At 37.7% G+C, this 23429-nt stretch overlaps 5 protein-coding genes across 10 annotated transcripts; 2 read left to right on the top strand and 3 right to left on the bottom strand.

Moving 5' to 3' along the window:
- Nucleotides 1–49: 49 nt before the first annotated feature.
- LOC117789442 (protein roadkill-like) lies at nt 50–1305 on the bottom strand. The gene is made up of 2 exons (XM_034628472.1): nt 691–1305; nt 50–632 (listed from the first exon to the last, which is right to left on the bottom strand). The coding sequence occupies exons 1-2, from the start codon at nt 1250–1252 to the stop codon at nt 148–150; spliced, it is 1047 nt and encodes a 348-aa protein (XP_034484363.1). The 5' UTR covers nt 1253–1305; the 3' UTR covers nt 50–147.
- Nucleotides 1306–1625: 320 nt separating this feature from the next.
- Nucleotides 1626–2343, top strand: LOC117789447 (complex III assembly factor LYRM7). The gene is made up of 4 exons (XM_034628480.1): nt 1626–1720; nt 1782–1925; nt 1978–2059; nt 2117–2343. The coding sequence occupies exons 1-4, from the start codon at nt 1697–1699 to the stop codon at nt 2281–2283; spliced, it is 417 nt and encodes a 138-aa protein (XP_034484371.1). The 5' UTR covers nt 1626–1696; the 3' UTR covers nt 2284–2343.
- LOC117789440 (peptidyl-prolyl cis-trans isomerase sig-7) lies at nt 2301–4196 on the bottom strand. Its single transcript, XM_034628468.1, has 2 exons — nt 2738–4196; nt 2301–2681 (listed from the first exon to the last, which is right to left on the bottom strand). Exons 1-2 carry the CDS (start codon nt 4162–4164, stop codon nt 2351–2353), a joined length of 1758 nt encoding a protein of 585 aa, XP_034484359.1. The 5' UTR covers nt 4165–4196; the 3' UTR covers nt 2301–2350.
- A 503-nt stretch (nt 4197–4699) lies between these two features.
- Nucleotides 4700–11635, top strand: LOC117789436 (SAFB-like transcription modulator). 2 transcript variants are annotated; one of them, XM_034628465.1, is made up of 9 exons: nt 4700–4961; nt 5020–5523; nt 5602–5629; nt 6480–6609; nt 6704–6750; nt 7780–8923; nt 9315–9464; nt 10493–11029; nt 11091–11635. In XM_034628465.1, the coding sequence occupies exons 1-9, from the start codon at nt 4842–4844 to the stop codon at nt 11461–11463; spliced, it is 3033 nt and encodes a 1010-aa protein (XP_034484356.1). In that variant the 5' UTR covers nt 4700–4841; the 3' UTR covers nt 11464–11635. The 2 variants fall into 2 exon arrangements, 1 of the variants encoding a protein (XP_034484356.1); XR_004617908.1 differs by lacking the exons at nt 7780–8923; nt 11091–11635 and having other exon boundaries at nt 10493–10632.
- A 530-nt stretch (nt 11636–12165) lies between these two features.
- LOC117791083 (bestrophin-4) lies at nt 12166–22054 on the bottom strand. 5 transcript variants are annotated; one of them, XM_034630733.1, is made up of 9 exons: nt 21647–22054; nt 18633–18866; nt 17065–17175; nt 16577–17000; nt 16183–16515; nt 15766–16125; nt 13697–14390; nt 13482–13532; nt 12166–12803 (listed from the first exon to the last, which is right to left on the bottom strand). In XM_034630733.1, exons 2-9 carry the CDS (start codon nt 18701–18703, stop codon nt 12451–12453), a joined length of 2397 nt encoding a protein of 798 aa, XP_034486624.1. In that variant the 5' UTR covers nt 18704–18866; nt 21647–22054; the 3' UTR covers nt 12166–12450. The 5 variants fall into 5 exon arrangements, with proteins under 5 accessions (XP_034486624.1, XP_034486623.1, XP_034486626.1 ...); XM_034630732.1 differs by having other exon boundaries at nt 21657–22054; XM_034630735.1 differs by having other exon boundaries at nt 15883–16125; nt 21657–22054.
- Between the last annotated feature and the right edge of the window lie 1375 nt (nt 22055–23429).

Raw genomic sequence — 23429 nt, 5'->3', positions numbered from 1 at the left:
TATTTGTTAACTTTTCTTGGTGTAAGTTTACAAATTATAACAGAGAAAATGCGAAAAAATTCAATTCTTATTTATTGTAGGGCACAATATAATTAATGTTTGTGTATCATTTGAGTAGTGAGGTTAGTTTTGATTATAAATGCGTGTTTATTCAACTTTTACTGCTTGAACTTCTTCATCTTCCTTACTCGATTCATTATTTCGTTTAATTTCAACGAGCTTTTGATCAATAAAACTTTCTAATATCAGCAGTTTATCTGTTGTAACTAAATCCATCCAGTTTGACGTCTCTGTTACTTCGGGAATATTACTCTTAATAAATTTTATTGCCTCGGATTTAAGATCCTTCATGTTGTATAGATCGGATGCCTTTAGCACTATGGGTGCAGTTTCTATGGATAGATTATCGCCCATAAACTCAGCACATATTGCCTTAAGTCTGTTGAGCTCATACTTATCAGCTGCCGCCATCAGATCCGTACTCATCTCTTGCAAGTTATTAACTTCCCCCGTGTAAATGAATCGTAGCAGTTTCATGACAACATCGTAAGAGAAATCGCTAATGGCAACACAATTCTCCGTATTTTCTTTCATTGGATGCTTAAACATGGCCGCAAAGACTTTGCTGCGTGCTAAAAAGACAAGATAAAGTTTATTTTATATTATTGCATTTATTTTTTGTGTATTTACCTGATAGTATGTTCTTATGAGCTGGTATCTTATGGCCGTCGGCTGTAATAATTGTCACATCTGTAAAATCCTTTGTTTCAAGTAAAGCGCCAAGATCTTTACTTAATTGAGGAAACGGGACTTTTCCTGAGTTGCCTTGTTGTTCGGATATGTTTTTAAGCACAGTGATAACACACATTATTGTTAGGTTGCCATTGATCAAAATTGTATCTCTTTCTTTGCGGAAAGAGTCAAGGCCGATCAACGATGTTGAGGTACTTTTAGGTAATGTGAAAAATATGGATGTGGCATTTTCTCGTCTGCCTTGTATCCAAGTCTCCAGCTTGCATTTATGTTTTAAATCGTTCGCGAAGCTAGTTATTTCAACATCCATAAGGCCTGAGTGTAATACTGCACATCGCAAAGAAAATTGCAAACCACTTTCGCCCCTTGGAAACTTGGATGAAGTTAAGCCATGATAAGCGTTAAAATCGAATAGCACATCAAAGTTTTCGATCGTCCATGTGTGGGATATCTTATCTATTTCAAATGATGTATTAGTCCAACTATTACTTGAGCTCATTTTTAAGTGTGTTACTGTCCTTACGTAGAAACTTTCTTATAGTGTGCTTTACAACATTAGGAATTTTACCATAGATTAGGTATTAGTCTTATAGTGATAATATCGATATTGTATCGTTACAGTTAAACGATATTCAATGCGATGAATGTGCACTTCATCGATATTTAAGCGACGTAGACAACGGTGCAAAATAAAGAACTAACGATTTATAATGATTCAATATGCAAAAGAAGTCTAATTACACTTTAAGTAAATATATAAGAAATACACATAAAAAGAATTCATAAGTGCATTGAAATATCAGCGGACCAGAAGTAGGAAGTTGATAGCACAATTCTATCGAAATTGATGTATGTTCAGAAAAAAATCGCAAAGGAAATATCTATCGATATATAATCCCTAAAGTCCAGCTGATTTGGTGGAATTTTTTGTGACGTAAAAACAATGTCCCAATCAGTTAGGCGCCAGGCAAGTTATTGCTTACAAATTGTTAATTAAATAATAAAAAATATATATTGAAATGCAATAGGTGCTGAGTGCTTTCAAGAAGCTGCATCGCACGCGACAGCATGTGTTCCATGGTGATGAGAAGGCATTATTGGCAGGCCGGCAAAAGATTAACGAATCATTTCAGCAGAACCGAAATGAATCCAATGCAGAGGAGATTCAAAAGGTTGCTTACAGATTATATATTAATTCATTGGACTTAATGGTTTTATATGTAGATGATCCAATTAGCCGTGGATGTGGACCATGAATTGCGCACAAATATAATACAGGCCCAAAGGAAAAAAGATGATGTTTATGGTGAGTGCAACAAGTTACATAAATAATAACATTTGTTATAAGCTTTGGCTGTTATAGAACTCCGCATAACGCCCGGAATAACTCGCCTGGACAACGTAGTCTTCAATCCCGATGCAGTCATTGAGCCACCCCGGAGACGAAAGAAAGGGGACAAAAGTACGGAATGTTGTGGAGGAGCTGCTATGGCAGCTCTAGAAACCGATATGAATTCGCGTAAGAAGTAAAATTACAATTGTTGATATTAGCGAATTATTATAAATTATATATTGTATTGTTAAATGATAGCAACTATTATTTTTTGTGTTTCTTCTTTGACTTGTGTTTGTTCTTCGACTTGGATTTCTTTTGTTTCGACTTCTTGCTGTTCTTGTGCTTGCTGCGTTCATCTGAGGATGAGCTATCATCTGAACTATCTGAAGAGGATGATTCACTATCGTCGGAGGAGTCACTAGAATCGGAACTGCTGCTTTTATCACGTTTTGATTTCTTCTTTATTTTGCTGTCTTTTTCCAACGCTAAACGTTTGCGATCTCTTGTAAAACTCTCTGATCTTTCCTCCTTGTGTTCCCTACGCTTGTTTTCCATTTGGTGATGTACGTTCTCCTGGTTCCTAATTGCAGGTCTGTAAAATAAGCTGTTAATGATACTCACTTAAAGAAAACAAGCCTAAAGGATTACCTATGATCTCTATCTCTGCTTCTAATACGACGATCCTCTTGACGTCTACGCTCCGGCGAGTAACGATTGCCTCTATAGGGCGAAGGATTTCGACGATCGCTGCGTTCTCTTGATCGTGATCGTCGTCGATCGAACCGATCTTGATGTCGATCGGTGCGATGCCGATCTCTTGACCTTGGGCGCTCTTGGTGTCTATTGTTGCGGTCTCTGGATCTAGAGCGCTGTGACTTATTGCCTCGACTACGACTGTCGCGATCCTTTTGCTCCTGGTGTCGAAGTTCACGGGCTTTTCTCCGTTCCGCGGAACTCATCCGACTTCGTTCCTTATTACGATCTTGTCCATCTTTACGTCCATCGGTTCTGGCTTTGCTCGCTTGACTTTTCCCATTGCTTTCTCTCAAGTTGTTAAAGTCAAGTTTGCCATCGGAGCCAATTACGCCTCGTCCTTTGCCCCGCCAGGTCACTTTCGATATGGACTGCGAGAAGTCAACGTGAATGCGTCGATCGTCAATGAGCACATTATCCATTTTAAAGTAGGCTGCCTCACATGACTTTTGCTCCTCGAACTCCACAAAGGCGTACTGCAAGGAGTCGCCCGTCTTGCGGTCACGTATCACCTCGCATCCTTTGACCACGCCAAAGCGACTGAAGATGATCTCCAAGTCGTCGTCTGTCGTCACAGGGTTAAGTTTGCACACGAAAAGCACGTTCTCGGGTGGCGCCATATCAGCATCCGGCAAGTCACCCACAATTTCGAGAATCGTGGCACGTGCTTTCGCCTCGCGTTCTGCCAACATTTCCTGCATTTCCTCCATCGTTTTACCGTCGGTGTCGTCGATGTCCTCGTCAGCTGCGATGCGTCCATTCTTCAGCCGCTCTACACTGGGAGACGGCGAACGGCTGGGAACTTGAAAACCACGCGGATTCGGAAATGGATCTTCGAGAACGACGGTGTGAGTTATGCGGATGTCCTGATAGGGGCGGAAGTTGTCGTCCACAATGGCATCATTGAGCTTCCGCAACAGCTCATGCCCCTCTACAACTTCTCCAATAACGCAATGAGTGCCGTCCAACGATGTTAGATTTTCGCCCAGTGTAAAAAAGAATTGCGAACCCACAAGATTCTTGCCGGCACTAACTAAAGAGAGCAGACCGGCACTTGAGTGGGGTATCTTTGGTAGGTATTCAGCTTCGAAGAAGCGCTTCTGCGAGCCTTCCACCACGCCCCAGACGGAGGAGCCGCCATCTCCAGAGCCACTTGGGTCGCCGGTTTGTGCTATGAAGTTTTGTTGCACAGTGTGAAACAGGTTAAAGTTATAGTATTTCAACTGGCAAAGTTTTATAAAGTTCAAGCAAGCAATTGGTCGCTCGTCCGTGAAAAGATCGACCGTCAGGTCTCCCAGTGTGGTCTCAATGACCACCGACATTTTGGAATCTTACAAAACTATACGTTTTTAGAAATTCGCGAAACAGAATGGTAAACAAACAGTGTGACCGCCTGCGGCAAGCAAAAAATAACAGCAAATAAAAATCGTTCAGTAAAAATACCAACACCAAAAACAACATGTTAAATCAATTCATTTATTTTTGAATATCTTATGACATTAGATATTTTTTAATTTGATGAATATAATTATTATAATTTATCCTATTAGAGATTTTTGCACAAATCATAAATCCAATTATTATTCAATGTTAGTCGATATCGAATCTCTGTTACCTTATTTTTTGCTTGTCTAATTATTTTGTCGATATTCTCGCTTATCACTGATAAAAATTGCAATATGCAAAAAAAAAAAACATAATTTGAAAAAAAGGTAAAAAAAATTCAGAATACATTTTTTTCAGAAGTGTACTTATTTATTAAGTACAAAAATCAAACCAGATCGGACACTATTACCGGATGGGCAACTCTAGTCGCCATATTGGTTTTATGAAAAAATTGTAATTATAAAAAAATTGTTCTAGGCAGGCAGGCAGTTTGTTAATAACATACGTTGTGAAATCAAGAAAACTAAAATATTTAATTCTTAAATATTAGCGTGTGCTTTAATTAGATACCAATTATTGTTGCTATTGTTTTAATAAGTGAGTGCAATTCAAAATGTTAGAGAACGGCAAGAAAATAGCCGACTTGCGTGTCTGCGACTTGAAGGATGAGCTGGAAAAGCGGAAGCTGGAGACCGTGGGTCCAAAGGCAGTGCTGATAGAACGTCTGGAAAGGGTACGTACATTGGGTACAAAGGTACATTGCAGAAATATACAAATGTGCACAATTCTAGGCATTGAAGGAGGAGGGGGTCGATCCCAGCACACATTTGATTACGCCGGCATCGAAACCAAAGAAGCCAATGCCGTCACCGATGAAGGAGCCTGACCTTAAGGTTAAAATCAAAGAGGAGCCAGTTGACCTCGAAGAAGAGAACCAAGCGGCAGGCGGTGAATATGATAAAAATGGAGATGCAGACAATGCTCATCGTGCCGACGATGATGGCCATGAAATTGATCAAGTGGGTGATGTCGACGATGTATGTGTTATATTAGATGATGACGAGGATGAAGAAGGTATGGATGAGGAGTACGGTCAGGCACAGAAGGCAGATGAACAAACCAACAGGGAAGACACCGCCGCCGATGATGGGGATGGTGATGGTGATGGTAGGGAAAAGGCAGCTGCTGACAATGAGATGCAGGAGGAGAACACAGGTGACACTGTGAATATTGACAATGACGAGTCCATCAATCTAACAATTGGTGAAGACGAACAACAGCTCTTGCACGATGAGGTAATTTACTAATAAACCTACATCTACATATAGTATTCATATAAATTTGTGCTCAAATACGTGTGTCTGTCATTTCAGGCCCCTGACGACAAGTCCATTAAGTCCGGTAAGCATTCACTGATTGTTTGTTCACTTACTTTAGTTCACCACCGAGTCGCATACAGACACACACAGATACACACGCACACTCACGTGCTATATTTGTATAAAATATTACAAGTACAATTGCATTACATGTGAGGTGCAGATTGTTGTTCCAATTTCTAGACAGCAAAGTGTGTTAAATCCATCGAAGCGTGGTTAATAAGCTTTCATATACATATTTAATGATTTGCCCGTTTTTCAAGTTACTTTCAAGTAAGATAAAAAGAAAGAATTTACCTTTACTTTGGCTCTTAACTCAAATTATAATATTTTATGCAAACAAGCCACATGAAAAGTGTATAGATTTTTAATCTTTGCATCCATAAAATGGGAACAGAAACACTAATTAATATTCAGATCAGGGACTGCAAATATAAGTTATGAGTTTAAAAAAATTGACAACTTAAAAATTAAAATAAAAAAATTGAATAAAAAATATTATTATTAAAAATTAAAAAATAATTAATTTCAATATTTATTATAAATAATTATTAATTTCAATTTTTATTATAAAAATCTATAATAAAATTTTTTTTGTCAATTTCTATTATAAAAATTGAAAAATAGAAATCCAGTGTAAATATCAATACCTTAAACATCCTTAATATACGTCCTTTAAGGTCGTGTAATGTATCATATGAAAAGTATTGAGTCACACATAAATATTTTTAAGATTTTGGAAATACGAAACTTGGTTCAAAGGATATAAACATTCAATTTTTATTCAATGCTTATAGAAGAAATTGACAAATAATTTTTATTTTCGTAAGTTACGGTTAGTAGATTTAACACACCAATTGATACTATTTCAGTAAAACCGACAAGTAAAACTGATAAACAAAGCGCAGCTTCAAAGGATGCTGATAAAAAGAATCACAAGGAAGACGAGGGCTCCCGATCTAAAAAGAAGGATGACAAGTGCACTGATAAGAAGGACACTAGGTTGGTTAATGCTAGAAATGTATTATTTACCATATAACTAATGTAATTGCTTTTTATTTTTACTTTATTTACAAATGCAATCGTCTGTTATCAGTGATCAAAAGTCGGCATCGAAATCGTCGAATCAAAAAGACGATAAAGGTAATTTATGCTACTCTGGCTCAAGGAAGATCAGTGTGCTAGTACGGGTATACATATAAGTTGTTTAGGCCATGCATGAAAAAAGTTAAAAGCTTGCGAAAAAAAAAAACAATTGTGATAAAGAGTGTGCAAGAGAGTGTGAATTTGGTTGGGAATGGAACGGATGAAACTGGATGGGCAGCAGCAGATGAAACCACAAAGATCTACATCGATTACATTACATAGAATCCGTTGAATTTATTCAGGATATTTACTATAAGACCTGCCATGGATTTGCTGCAGTGAAAACATGACTGAGATTCCTTGAAAATTATCTCGATGAAGAAGAGGATGGGGAAATCATTTCCTTTAATACAACTCGTCGCTACGAAGAAGACGAAACAAAAATCTGGAGACTCGTATTATGAAATATCCACAGATTTCGAAAACACATTCACTTCAAACATTAATTGCAATTTGTTCGAGTGCGGAGCTGATGTTAAATGCATGTTATAATCGCATCCTGACTTGGATATTGAGCCGTGTTCTTATTATTGGTTGGAGGATGCATTGTTCGGTGGTTGGACTTACCGCATATACTACAGAAAGCCGATGACGACGATGCAATCAGTCTGAGGATGAAGTTTCCCATGTGGCAGTCGGTGTTATCTTCTGGGCTCATCTTCAAATGCTGATGTCAGTGACTACTCCACGACGACGTTCATCTTCATGGTCCTCTTCTTCAGCAGCAGCAGCAGCAACAACAACGCAGCAGATGCATTTGCAGCAACTCAATCAAATTCACACTCTCTTAGCTTTCTAAGCGCGCAGAAAATTTTATTTAAAATCAGAGTTAGGTTCGATTTTTTTTCTCTCTCGATAATTTACGATACAACAGCCAAGCAGCTGCAACTACAAAGTGTGCGTTTAAAGTGCTTCCCTTAATGATCAAAACAAAACCAATACCAAAACAGTTAACCAGTTAAAGCCACTCACAGCTCTGACCATAACTCTCTTCCAATATTGTTATTATTTACATGGAACTTGCAGAAAAAACATCGACAGCAGCAGCGGCAGCAACAACAACAACAACAACAGCAGCAGCAGCAGGTGCTGCATCGGCATCCTCGGGTGCCGCTGCCAACAACAAGTCGACGTCGGCGTCGGGATCGGGATCGGGAGCGGGCGGAGGAGCAGGCGCTGGGGCGACTAGTGCTTCGTCAAGTGGAGCATCAGGCAAGCAGGCATTGCTTTCACGCAATCTCTGGGTGTCCGGTTTGTCCACACTGACACGCGCCAGTGACTTGAAGGCCATATTCTCAAAGTTTGGCAAGGTGATTGGCGCCAAGGTGGTCACCAATACTCGCACTCCGGGTACTCGCTGTTATGGTTATGTGACCATGTCCTCATCGGGGGATGCATCGCGCTGCATTGAGAATTTGCATCGTACGGAGCTGCATGGACGCATTATTTCAGTGGAGCGCACCAAGAATGAGATCGGCAGCAGCGCCAGCTCATCCAAGGACTCGAGCAACAACAAGGGCAACCACAAGGCGAACAGCAAGTCCAGTGACTCCAAAAAGAAGGATGACGATAAGAAGTCTGGCTCCAAGGGCAACTCCGGGGATGACAAGAAGGGCGGTGACGGTAACGGGGAGGGCAAGAACTCTATTGGTGGTGAATCAAGCAACAAGCGCGGCGAGGGCAAGGATAAGGAACGCAACAACAAGCCACGTGACGATAAGGACAAGCCGTTGGGCGCTGACAAGCGCCATGAGCGTGATCATCGCTCTGGCACCGGCCACAAGTCTCAAAATCGTGACGTCTCCAACGAGCGTCGTCCGACACGCCAACCACGTGATGTTGACCGTGAGATTCAGCAGCGTCAGCGTGAACGAGAGCGACGTCAGCGCGAGATGCTATCTTATCAGAAGATACGGGAGGAGCGGGAGCGTCAACGTTTGCGTGAACGGGAGCGCGAGTTGCGCGAAGAGGAGAGGCGACGTCGGGAGGCACGCGAACGCCAGCGCATTGAGGAGGAACGCCTGGCCGAGGAGAGACGCAAGCTGGCTATCGAGCGGGAGCGTCTCGAGCGTGAGAAGGCCGAATTGCTGCGTATGGAGCGGGAGCGCCAAAAGCTGGAGCGTGAGAAAATCGAGCTGGAACGCCTCGAATTGAAGCGACAACAGATGAAGTATGATAAACGTAAACGCGTTGCACAAACAACGCTAAAAAAAAAAAAGACAACAACACCATATATTATTATTATACATAATTATTCTCAAATGGCATTTGGCCGTGTAAATTAATTAGTGTGATAAGTTGCAGCCACCACGTTGTTTCTTCAACCTATAACTGCCGGGCAGTCAACTACTACTACTACTACTACTACTAGGCAAATGCTATTGCATTTCTAATTATGCAACTGCAAATTAACTGCATCTGCATTGTAGTCCTTACTGTATCTACAAACATATATATATATATATGCTAATATATAAACAGATAACTCTCAAAGATGTCCCTAATGTTATAATCTTTGCTCTTTTCATCTTTCCCCAAAATTGCCACTAATGGTATTCAAGGATTATGGAGTCTCGTGAGGATCCTGTCAAGCGCTCTGTAACTAAGCGCACTGATGATCGATACACCGATGGTTCAGATCGCAAGCGTTCAGCGGTCTTTGATGCTCCACCACCGCCGCGCTTTGATGCATCTTTGGTCAGCTCACGCAAGTAAGTTATCATTCAAGTTATACAAAAAACTATAAACAAATTAATATAATACAATAAATAAAAAAGATGTTAATATGTCGTTTTATAATAAAAATGACATTAAAATAAAAAACCAGAAATAGAGCAAAAGAATTTTTTCAACGAAATTAATTTAATTTGAATGCAAAATGAAATTAGAGGCCAAATCATGATCAAAATGACATTCTGCTTGAAAATCGGTTTAGTTTTCATCAAGTTATGACAGTTTGAAGTTGGTCAGACTGCGGATTTAGCCACTTTACAAGTCAAAATTTTTGTTTAATTTGGCATGATTTTTTACAAAAAAATGAAAGATCTCAGAATCAAGTTTAAAGTGTTGTTTTATACTAATTACGATATAGGGAGTTGATTAAAAGTAGAAACTTGAGATTTAAAATTTTGAATTTTCGAAATTTCAAAGGGGGGACCCTTAGCATCAAAATCAAGTTCTAGTAGAATCTAGAGCAAACAAATTTTTTGAACGAATCTAAAAATAATTGAATGCAGAATGAATTTAGAGGCCAAATCATGATCAAAAAGACATTCTACTTGAAAATCGGTTCAGTTTTGATCAAGTTATGTCAGTTTGAAGTTGGTCATCTCTTTGAGGTAGGAACTTTACCACAACCGTACCGGTAAAAACGTTTCGGTATTCGGTTCTTGACAGAGAATTTATTTCGGTTACGGCTTTAGATCCGGTTCTAAAAATGAAACGGTTGGTTTCGGATGACGTGTTATTCCCTGCTTAAAACAAAGGAACAATAAGTGATTGAAAATAAAAATAGGTGATGATAGTGCGTTACAAAAATAAATGTTGTGGTCTTAACTTTTTAAACCGCAAAAACACAGATAATTTTATAACTAATAATACTAGATATGAATAAAAATTAATATACCTATGATTTTTAATTTGTATATGTGAAACATTGTTACTTTTCGATAGAAAAGAATTAGAATTAAAAAAATATGAATAATTGATTAAGTTACTTATTCAATTTTACTTTCTTTAGCACCAGCTCTTATGACAAGAAGCATGATGATTATGGTACTTCGTCTGGGTCAAAACGGGGCATTGATGATTACTCCAGCTCAAAGCGGTTGGAATACTCAAACAAACGCGGTGATTACGGCAGCACCACTGGCACCAAACGCACTGCCATCGATGACTATCCAGCTGTGCCCAGCAAACGCTCCGGAGCCAATGATTATGTCTCATCGAGCTCGAAGCATGATTACACATCGTCGACCACCAGCAAGCGAGATGATTACAAACGTGAGGTGGAGGTTCGTCATTTGCCAGTATCTTCTGGTGGTGTCGGAGCAGGCGGTTCTAGTGGATCATATGTTCACAAGAGCAATGCTGGTGGTGTCACTAGCTCCTACGTGCACAAAAACAACACCGGCAACGTAGCCAGCTCTTATGGTCACAAGAGCAACACAGGCGGCGGTTCGGGAGGTGGCAGTGGTCGCTATAATGACTCCGATCGTGGCAACAACTCGAATTACAGACGTGGTGGTGGCGTCGACGACACACACGGCATGTCACAGTAAGCATTAATTACCAAATGCATAAAAGAATTCAACTTACATTCTATCTTTAACTTTTAGTGGCAACAAACGCTATGATAACTCGACCAGCAGTGGAACCGCCGGCGGGTATGGCAGCAACTCGAGCAACGTTAACATTTGGGCTCCATCCGGCGGCGGCAGCGGCAGCACCCATCTGGGGGGCAGCAGCGGGCCAATGAAGTCCTATGCCAACAATGGAATGTCATCAAACATGCACGGCAACAATTCGTGGCAGAAATCAGCCCCCATCGAGGACAACAACTGGCGCCCAATGGCACAGACGCAGAGTCGCTTTGATCGCAGTTACAACGATCGCTCCGGAGGCTATCAGGGGAATAGTGGCGCGGGCGGCATGTATGGAGGCAGTCGCCCAGCTCAGGATCGCTACGGCGGTCAGGTGGGGCGTTATTAAATATCGCCAATAGCACACCATTTTTGAGGCAATTGAGAAACCAATGCTACATTTCACCCTACAAACTTAATGACTTTACTTTAACGCTTTCGGCGTTTATGTTAATTTCTTATAGCTGTATTAATTTAGCATCTAAAACTACATTAAATATCATTAAATGTACCACTTAAATAAAGTTTTTTAATTTCTTATGGTACATAATGGGGAAACTGTAAAGATCTGTTTAAAAGCTCTTTAATCAAACTATTCTATATACCTATCTACATATTGGTATCAGAGAGCTATTATTTGAACTGTTTTATAGCCCTGTTTAAAAGTATGTAACAAACCATTGGAGCCATTTAAGAATCCGAGCTAAGTACTGCGAATTGAATTATTTCTAGCTTTGTCGCTGTTTAAGTCGTAAATTCAGTCAATTTTTTTTATGGTGGCAATTAAATTTATAGCGATGATTTAATAATTGAATTTATATATTTTTTTTATGCAAAAACTTGGTCGATAGAGGATAGATTTATAATTTTTAATTGATTTAATTTTGACCTGCCCGCGTACAGTGAAATTTGATTACGAAAGACCCAGGAGTTATTCCCAAAAATATTTACAAAATTCCAAAATATTGTGTCTTTGTTGAGAAGGGTATCTTATAGTGCCAGAGAGTTAGCTACCTTTACTTATTTTTTGTAATTAAAAAAAACGCAGCTGTTCATTAAGAAAAACTTAGTTTATTGTAAAGATTCAAATCACTTTTGACTTATTGTTAATTAATTGGTATCTGAATAGCGTTAGCTAACTCAATTCACACTCAAACTCAACTGTAAACGTTATGAGCATTCTTAAGCTGTGTCCGTAACTCTGCATATTAAGGCATAAATATGTACGAGTACATGCATTTAGTTTAGTAGCTTAACTTAACTAATAGGCTAACTAATTAATCTAATTAAGTGCAAATTGAAAAGTTGTACATTCACATGAATACTCAAGGACGCTTCAACTGCTAGGAGCCACATCCTCGGATTTGATGGGCGAACTGGTGACTGGGTCACCGCCGGCTAACAAATCAGCGCTGGATGCAGCTGCCGGCAGCGCAGTCGCTTGAGGTGCAACTGATGCCATTGACACTGCAACGGGCACAACGGGCACGAGAGGAACAACTCCGGATGCATCCACGCCCGGAGCAGTGCTAATGGTGCGTGCCAAGTTCATCTGTTGGCGCACCAGTTTCTCCTTTTCACGTGCCGCCTTCAACTTTTCAAAGTCATCGCCCACATCCGGCACGGGCTCTGCGGCGGCTGCTGTGTTGGCCAGCAAATCATTTGATGTCTTCATGTCCAAGTTCTCAACTGCAAGAGCAGAGATTGATATTAGTTTATGAACGGATTTACTGATTTATAGATGAGATTTAATCAGGGCCAAGAATTAAACGCAACGACTAAAGGAAGAACTAGAGCTAGGCAAAGTCGAAATATATATTGTATACTTGGATGTTACGAGCAAGGCTGCAAACCTTCAATAATTTAAAAAAGCTCCTACCATATGTTTCCCAGATTCCTTAATTTATTAGCCAATGAATTTATTTATTAAACAAAATACTTACACAAGAATCTACTAATTTATTTGATTTCAGTTTTAGTTTTTTACTGCTTTAAAATCAGGATAAAATATAAGATATTTAAGGGAAAAAAATGTTGGAAATTAAAGAAAGAATTTTTTGATTCACAACCGGTTTGCAGTCTTGTTTACGATAATACAATCTGCTGTAATAATTCCAGCAATAACGCAATAATATAGTACAAGCTACTAGTTAAAGTTTATGCTAAGCTATGGTTAGTAATTAATTAAATAATTAATCAGTAGCTTCGATCAAAGAACAACATTCCAAAAACTTATAATATTAGTAAACAATATAAGGCAAAATAAATAAAAGAATGACTAACAACGATTAGGAGGAACAAGTTCAATAACAAAATAGCTATTTCAAATTTACGCCAATGGATCAATGAACAATGGTTGAACTTTACCGGGCGTTACGAACCACCTGAAAAACTGCGGTGCATCGGGTCTCTCGGTCGCTTTTAGGTTTTGAAAACAGTTAAAGAGTTCGTCGAATATTTTTGGATATGAATGAATGTAGATGAAGATAAATGTTAAATATGATAAAATATATACGTATTAAAGGAACAGAAGGAGCATGGCATTCTAGGTACCATTCCCCGTCCAAGCATCAGGAACTTACCCGTCTCACGGCTGGCGGCCTTTTGCTGATCGTACAGGGATTTGCTGCTGTCACCCACCGGCGAACTGGGCGCCGTGGCTGCCGAGAGGATCGAGGGGCTGTCTACCGGGGCTGAGGTGCTTAGCAATGCATCCACGCCACCGGGTGGGAAAAGCGATGACGTTGGATCATATTGCGATTGGGCACGCTCATATTTGGGCGACCGTCTGGGAATGTCCACGGGTTGGGAGCGAGCCTGGGCCGCTGATGGATCCGTCGATGGAGTAGGCAGAGTTGGCTGGAGCGGCGTCGATTGGGGTTGTCCAGCTTGACCAGCAAATATATTCATCACATTGGGACGGGGCTCAGCTGGACGCATTGACGTGATGGTGGCCTGTTCATCCACTTCTTCAATGACCTGCTGAGTGATGCGCATGCTCCCAGCAGGCTTCACTCCAGCTCCAGTGCCCGGAGTGCCGCCAGTTAAGCTGGCCGAACTGGCGCTTGTTGGAAAGCGATACTTGCCCGGATCATCACTGGGCGTGGCGGAGCCAGGACGACTGTCATCGCGACTAAGGAATCGCTTAAGGGCCGATGCCACAGTATTTACCCGTGACAATGTGCCAGATACGCTAACCAGACTGGGCGAAGATCCCAATCCGAGACGTGTCTTGCCATTGCCCGCTGAAAAATGAATGCCACTGGCATCGTCAGCCTGGGAAAGGCATTATAAAAAAAGGGTATACGTTAGTTTATAAAACTCTACCAATGATGTAGACAGTTTAAAGTGTGCAAAAGTTACTTGATAACCATTAAGGTGCAGTTTTGTAAGAAAAGCAACGGAAAGCCGTGCAATGCACTGTGCAGTTAGAGGCTGTAGGCAAACAGATTGTTGTTAGAATCAAAAGTTAGTATGCAGTCTTAAAATTAGGACAAGCACCAGTTAGAATTACAACTAAATTTATAAATACAGTTAGATTAGTCTTAGCATAAAGTGGGTTCTATTATATTTTTTTAAAGCAAATCACTCCATTACTTCCTGACTAGAAATATATGGTCGATCAACAGTATATCAAGTATAATATATCAGACCAACTTCAAACATTCATAACTTTATGAAAACTGACTCGATTTTCAAGCGGAGTGTCCTTTTGGTCTTGGAATGGCCTCTAAATTCAATGTACATTAAAATTTTATTAAACTCGTAAAAAAAAATATTTTTTCCTCTGGATCCATGCTATGCTGAGATTTCAATGCTAAGGGTCCCCCCTGTGGAATTTTCAAAATTGAGAATTTAAAATCTCAAGTTTTCAGTTTTAATCAACTCTTTATATCGATATTAGTATAAAACAACACTTTAAATTTGATTCTATGACCTTTCATTATTATGTAAAAAATCATGGAAAATCAGACAAAAATGTTGACTTGTAAGTTGCTAGGTCATTGGTCTGACCAACTTCAAGCATTCATTACTTTTAAAAACTGAATCGATTTTCAAGCGGAATGTCGTTTTGATCATGGAATGCCCTCTAAATTCAATCTGTATTAAAATTTGATTGATTTTGTAAAATTTATAAAATTTTGGTAACTTTTCTTATTGGTTCATATTGTCTTCAGATGTGTATTCCCTTAAATGAACTGAATAAAATAGTTGAACCGATTTAGAATCGGTGAATGAATGAATAAATAATATTTTATAAATACTCAGAGTTTGTACTTTCTATCTATCTTTCTATTCTATCTCATTTTTAATTTTCACAGGCTATAAAAAAATATCATTCAAAGTAGAACCCACTGTGCCTATCGTTCATATTTTCAAATCTATTCACATTAAAATATGTATTTATAATATATATATTACTTAGTTATAACTACCAAGCACCGTTGTGATTTGAAAAGCCAATGATCAACATAGATCTGAATTCCTCAAGGAATACATTTTTCAGTTTACAAAAGAAGGTTAGAAAATTGATTTGGATTGATTTGGATTTTTCATCGCATGTATGAGATTTAGTTTAGGTATATAGTCGAATTATTTGGTGCCAATGCTGCGAATCGCTTAAAAATGCTGCCAACGTTTTGATTCTAACCTCCTCGTCTGGCGCACCCTTGGAAAGGTCATAAGTAACTGTCTGCAGGGATGCGCCCTGCGTCTGATCAGTGACAGGCGGCTTAGGAGCAGCCGCGCTGGTGCCGTAATTACCAACCATTTCATCAATTCGCACAGATGACATGTTTGAGGGCATGCCCGCATTTTTGGACACCTCGATTTTGGCAGTCGATGGTTCCGGATGATTCTCCCGAAAGCGTTCAGCGGCAATTGTATAGGGCAATTCATTGGGGAACACCTCATCCCAGTATTGATCCTTGAGCAGTTCTGGATGATCGTGGTGCATTTCATCAACAATCAAATAGGAAACCTGTAGATTCCTATCTACCATCCAGTTGACCTAAGAAAAGCATATATTTTAATTGGTTTGACATTTGCAAGCATCAATCAGACGAACCTCAAAATCATCATCGTCCTCGCCAAAGGGATTGATCAGGGACTCGGCCACTTTGAGCCAACCCATATAGAAGAAGAACTGTAGCGTGGTAAAAACTGGAAAATACAAATCCACCTTGTTCAGATAGCTGCTGGTGCCAACGACTTTTCCATCTGTCCATTGCTGACCCATGCAGCAGGTCAAGAAATAGGAGTATACCGCCAAAGTAACCACCTGGGTATAAACCAGGGGCACACTGATCGTATCGTAGCTTATGAGTAATCCACACTGTCCTCGAAATTTGTTCAGCTCATCGATAATAGTCTTAACGGCGAAATCATCCCGAATGCGACCCTGTTAACAGATAATTACAGCTTGAAATGGGATTACAAATCATTATCATGTGAGTATGTACCTCCTTTCGGGCTCTTGTGATGATGCTGGCTGCCCAAACAATGGGTAGCCAGTGTTTCGAGGGTCTTGGAAACGCTTTGTTCATTGTCTCAATAATTGTGCGCTCGTTTTCATTGAGCAGACCAGCTTCCACCAGGTTGTTTAGACCCGGAAAACGCTTCTTGACCCTTGGCGAAACATTGGCCAGCACCATGGTTAGGCATAAACACACGTATCTCATGATTGTGCGGCGCATAACACGACCACGCTCATCCTGGCCATGTACATTGGAGCTAACGAAGACCGCAATGGGATCTGGCCAAGGTATGGATGTATATTGATTCCACCAGCGTGTCATCACAATGGATACATAGAAACCGAGCACAAATGAAAGCGGTATGAGATCACGATAACTGTTGCAATAGGCCACAATCGCTTCAAAGGTTCTGCAAAAGATACAGCTAATTAGTTATGGCTCTATAAAAATGGTATTATGATATTGTAACTTACTCTTTTTGACCGGGATTTAATGCAAAGCGGTAGATCAAATTGAGCACATAGTATAAGGTGAGAAAGGCCAGAAGATCCAGCCAGACCAATTTGTAAATACTTCCACGCCATCTGAAAATTAGCATTATTATTTATTAAAGTTCTTATTATATTTAAAATTTTTTTTTATCAATTGTCAGTGTTCCTAAAACCAACTATGGCTACTTTTAAGCATCAAAATATTTATTGAGACCTTTTATTAACTTATTAATTTTTAAATTCAATATAAAAACATAAACTGCATTTTAAATAAAATTATATATTGAATAAAACATTAGTATATTGAATAATTCTGCTAAAATTTGAAGTAAATAAAAAAATGTAAGCCGATTTTGCTGACTCCAAAAATGTATCAAAAAAATTCATTACGCAGGTGTTAAGCATTATTTCGTATTATTGTAATCATTTTTGACTTCTCACAGTTTCTCATTAGTTCAGGTTTATAAATAAACCGCACAATAATAATGCCATAAAAAATGTTTAGTCTGAAATCCTTGTTTTTTTTTTGTATTGCCTTTTTTTTGAGCAGGCATTGTGTCTGGCTGTTGTTGTTTACAAGAACTTTTTTTATATTGCGACGTCACACCATGTTGATATTGGCCGATAATACTCATAATGCCACTTGTTGCTGACAAAACGTCATAAAACTAAATATGCTTCGATTTGGAAATAAACCCGCCATCAATTCAAGCGAAAGCCTGCTAATTATAAAAAAAAAGTGTAACTACCACTACAATTATCCCCCGCACATGAATGTTTCTTATCAAACACTTGTGGCTGATAAGAACGAAAGAACAGTAAGAAAGAAATTTATCTTCATTTTATCATACCGAATACACCTAAACAAAATTTTGGAATTTTTATCAGCTGTCTGAAAGATTTCAAGGTTTGTCTGTGTTGATAATTGCTTTAATTAAATAATGATATGCACACTTGTGTAGGTAAATTGTAATTTTTTAGTCTGGCTTTTTGAAAGAATATACGTACTTATAATATAAGCAAGGTTTGGTGATATCATCGAATTGTTGATTAGATCTGACAATGCAGCTGACATTATCAGCAAAACATTCAAATAAATGTTAACTTTCATTTAGATATCACCTACATACGAGCACAAATGTGTGTACTAACTACCAATTATTAAATTGTAATTCAAATTACATGCGTGACGAATGTCAAACACATGACATCGCCTGTGGTTTTGATTACACTGTAGAACCCTGTGGAATGGATGGGGACTTTGAGTGGGTGGAGTTGTTGTCGCTATCGGCGGAATTGCAAGCTCATATCGGCATATTACATGTGTATGTACTTATGAAGCTGTGAGGACAAGTGGAAAATTCTACTATTTGCATTAGTTGCAATTGTATGACGCCTCTCACTGTCAACAACAGGCGGAGAGGAGGCGGGGAGTCAGCTCAATGACTACGACAGTTCTTTAATTAGCACTCGGTTAGCAATTTTGAGCACTCTACAGATACAGATAATGTTATATATACATACTATATAAAAGATTAATTTGCACTTACCTGAGGAGTAGTTTCAGAAAGCAGCCAAAGCCACGACAAGTGGCCACTTCAGCTGTGTACGTTATTGTCATTTTTGCAAGTTGTATTTAATTTTCTTTTGAGATTATAGCTATAGATGATGTTTAATTAAAACACCTTTTACGCGTTTTAAATTCTTATCACGCTGCAAGCTCTTGATAAATGTACATTTTGTCGGGGTTTGTTGAAGCTACGAAGAATTCTTCAACTGCTTGTCTGGGAGAAAAAAAAAATATTTACTTATTAATTATCAACTATGCACAGTTGACATAATAATTCACATTAGATTTCGTAAGTTAAATAAATCTTGAATTAAAATTTAATAAAGTCTACTTCTTTCAATTTTGAAATAGTATTTATTTGATTTGTAGAATGATTGGCTCAACATTCGTTGCAAGGATTGGAAGAAGAAAACAAAAAACCAATTAGAAAACAAATAAATACGTCTGTACAGAGATTTTATACATGGCAAATAACAAATTAAATGAAATTAAAAGAGTAAATAATTATAAATAAGTGCCTGTCAGATATATAAAGTATACATCCTACTCTGGTCAAACCATGAAAACATCAATTACATTTTTTAATTCAAAAATCGATATTTGCACATTGCATTGCATAAACTTAAAGTCAATTAAACATGCGACTAAAATGCGGAATACAATTGAAATGCACACTGTTGCATTCTGTTTAACATTTACAGAACTGATTAAATTAATTGCCGCAATTTAAAATATAATTCTAGATAACTGCAGCTCAAGCTATATATATATATTTATACATATATATGACGGCTTGTGTAGATGTAGTTATATGTAGATATTGACGCAAGATCGAAATGTCTGTAGCTTGCGTGTGGGCGATGCCTTTGATGATGATTTCTGCCTGTAGGTGTCATTGGGGGTCAGACACATGTGAGTGCTACGATTGCACATCAATTAAGTTTACAAACAGACAGACTTCAAGTCTCGTGAAAATATTGGTATAATATTAGTTTTATATATACCTAACATACATAATAAAAAGCACATAATGTACTTAATGTTGCGTAAAAATGAGATCATATAGTACACATGTAAATACGTATGTCTATATAACTCTCCAATTTCGAATGGGAAAATACAGTACGCTGATGAATTTCCGTACAGAAGGCGAATAATAAAAAAAATAAAAGGTTAGCATTCTGCGAACCGGTGAGCTAATGATTGAAAAAGACTAAACGAACAGAGCTCAGTTGATGATAATATGAGTATTTGTTATTGTTGTTATTGTTGTTTCTGTGTATTTTGGTATGTGAGCCAGGCTTTTGACTCTGGAACATGACATCATTTGACTTATTTTACTCAAACTGAATCTTTATTTATATATCTGTATAATGTTTGTTTTAGCACTTGCTCGTAAATCAGATATATATGAAAATCTTGACGTAGTTTTTTCTCTGATTATATACCAAACCTGACAGCTGATTATGAAAGATTAACTGTAACATGAAATGATTGTCGGTTCGCTTCAGTCAAGCAACGTGATCAACTAACTGCTAATTAGTGAGGATTTTTAGTATTTTGTTGTACAAATATTATGTACATAAGTTAAACAAAAGAGAATTATACATTGTACTTGATAAGCAGATGCGTCATATAACTGTTAAGTGCCCCAAAAAAGGAGTCGTGTATAATCATACTTCCAAGAATAAGACAAATATATATTTCACACAATTACCCTTTAAAAATTAAAATTTAAAAGTATACCACAAAGAATCAAGCCAATATAAGATTTAACATTTTTAATACCGTTTCGCATCCCAGGGAAATAATAATAAGAGTATTTTAGATAACAAACTTGTGAATTTATGTATATGGTATTTCAACAGGCTCATTTACGATTTGTCCTATTGTATGACTTTATCTGTCTGAATGCCCTTCTTGTACTATCTGACCTCATTCATTTTATTTGCTCATTCGCTTTCAAAAGACACTCGAATAGAAAGCACTCGATTGATAATAAAGTGTCAACTTTAAATTCGCAAAGCAATCTCAGGAGAACTGTGTCAACACAAACACTATTTGTTTATATATACTATATAGTAAACATATAACTGACCTCTTGCAATGTGTATAAACACTTGAAGCTTTAGTGTACATAAAACAAGTAATGCATTTTGTTATCGTTGGGTAATTCATTGATGTTAGCAATAAAACCCAATGACACATTTAAGCAAAATCAAGTCAAGCCAGTCACGTGAAAAGTTTTATCTTTTGAATAAATGATCATTTTTTACGGTAAATCAAACCGAACGAAAACTTTTAAGCACAAAAATACGAGGTTAATGACACTTTCAGCAAAAAAAAAAAAACAAGAAACAAAATTGCGACTGATTTACATATTTACAACATATATAATATGTATATATTCATAGTATTACACATTAATTAGCACAAGTATTAGAAGATGTGCTTATTTGATTGTATTTGAATGCTTTGTTAGTGGCCATTCGATTTTGATTAATTTTAATGACAATTGAGGCGACGTGAGATGTATTTTAATTATTATTTTTATTTTAATGTTATGTTCGGTTGGGCGTGTTGGCTGTTTTTGGTATTTATAGCCCTGGCGCATTTTCAAAATTTCAAACTTTGCATGGGGCACAAATTGTTGAGTGTGCCGAGGGTTAAAAATAAAATTTCTATGTAGTGAAGTGTGCTGAGATTGCACATTGGAACAGTGCGAACCCTGTGATGACTCACATTGCGATGCACAAGCACACACACATACAATTTATAACATATATATATATATATATATATATATTTCCGGATATGCAATCAAGCGACAGAGTTACGCATTAAGTTTTGTGGGAAGTCAGTTATTTACATATACTTCACTTTTGCACAAAAGAATCTAAATTTTAGTAATCGATTTGCGTGTCACGCGGTTCATTTAGTTTTTTTTTTTTAGTTGTTTTTAGCGTTGCTTACACTATTATTAAATCGCCTCACGGTCACTTACAATTGCCAACTAATATTGCTGCAGGTTCTAACTGAGATTTACAGCACAAAACACGCGACGAATTGGCTCCAGGTACACGAGACAACAAGACAACAACAAAAGCAATAGCAAAAGCAGAAGCAAATACAAATACAAACGCAAAAGCAAAAGCAACTCCACTTCGTATTCACAACAAAAACAAGCACGTTGCTTTTTTACTGGTGTTGGTGTTGCTGTGTTGATTTCTTTTCTTGGCCTTTATGCTTCACTATTTTTACGTCTTCAACTGCCGTCAATGTTGTTCTTTCACCCACACACACACACACACATCGACACAGCCATTCAAACAATTCGCGCTCTGTGCCTCGTTCTCAGTGTTCTTCGTTTTCGGCACTTCCGCGCTCAACGACCGACGATTTCAGACTGAAACTACCATGCGAAAATAACTACAAGCACAACTGGGAACACTGTGAGTGCCGGCAGCTGTGGCGAAACCTCAAACCCATGCCCATGCCAATTGTGCCGACCGTGCGAGAGAGTAAAACTGGTTGTGAGCGGAGAATGGCGATAAGTCAAGCACAGGGTAGGATTTACCTGCGCTGAGGGTTGGGCGCTACATTTTCATATCATTACTTCTCTTTGGTTTATGAATCTTAAAAAAAAATAATTTCTTAATTCTGTTAATAAATGTTAAACATGTTAGTTCTAAATAGTATTGTTTTCATTTTTTAAAATTATCATTATTCTTAATTACCAAAAATGAACTGTAATTAAAAAATAATGTAATTAAATTTTAAAAACTCTTTATACTTATTTTAATTTATTAATACACTATGGTCCGGATGACGAATTTTTAGGAATAAATTAATAACTCGAAAACGAATGAAGATATTTTGGTCTAGTTTTTTGCATTGGGCTTATGATATCAATACGCAAATGGCCTAGAAAAGTGGGCGTGGTCCCGCCTTTATTTCGGATTCTGCGATATGTAAATTTTTTGTTTTTCAAGCCATCAGGACCAAGCTTACAGGTTAGGCGTGTTACTATACCCGTAACGTGTTGGCAAAATTTCATTCAAATCGGACAACTATATCATATAGAAATAATAGGAATTATCAGTCGAAAAGTCACTTTTTTTATAAAAACGCTGTTTTTTCCAAAATATTTGACCAAACTAATCGTATATAAGTGATATTATGCTACTGACATTCTGACCAACATATATCAAGATCGGAATACTATCATTTATAATATCATATTGTTCAAATAATTAAAATTGGTCGTGAACTAACTTTTTGTATGAAACTAGAAATTTTTATTTTTTGTCGATTGTAAAGATTTATTATTTATTCAATACGTAAACACGAGTTTTTGTAATTTTAGCCAATGCGCACAATAAAATAAGCCAATAAATCATAATTTTGGTCATTTTGTCTCATGTGTTGTCGGCACACTTTAAACGAATACGCAGTTTATAACGTGAGGTTAGCTGAAATAAAGTAAAATTGTGAAAAATGCGCAAAATTGCGCAACTTGAGCTTAATAGTACAAATTCAGAATTGATTTCTCTACAAAATGCATATAGTCGCATTGCTAGCATATGCTAGCAAAATTAGTTACGACATTTCAAAGTTAAAATTTCATCGAATAAAATTTTTAACAAGGCAATTTTTTAAATTACAAAAAACTATACATTGCAGTTTGATTTTTAACAGTTTAGATAAATAAACACAAAGTACAAGCAATAATGAATATAATCCATGATAAATTTTTTAAAAAAGCTTTTTAGCGAGT

Source organism: Drosophila innubila (assembly GCF_004354385.1).
Source record: "Drosophila innubila isolate TH190305 chromosome 3R unlocalized genomic scaffold, UK_Dinn_1.0 2_E_3R, whole genome shotgun sequence".
Classification (NCBI taxonomy): Eukaryota; Metazoa; Arthropoda; class Insecta; order Diptera; family Drosophilidae; genus Drosophila; species Drosophila innubila.
This window is presented reverse-complemented; position numbering and strand designations above follow the sequence as displayed.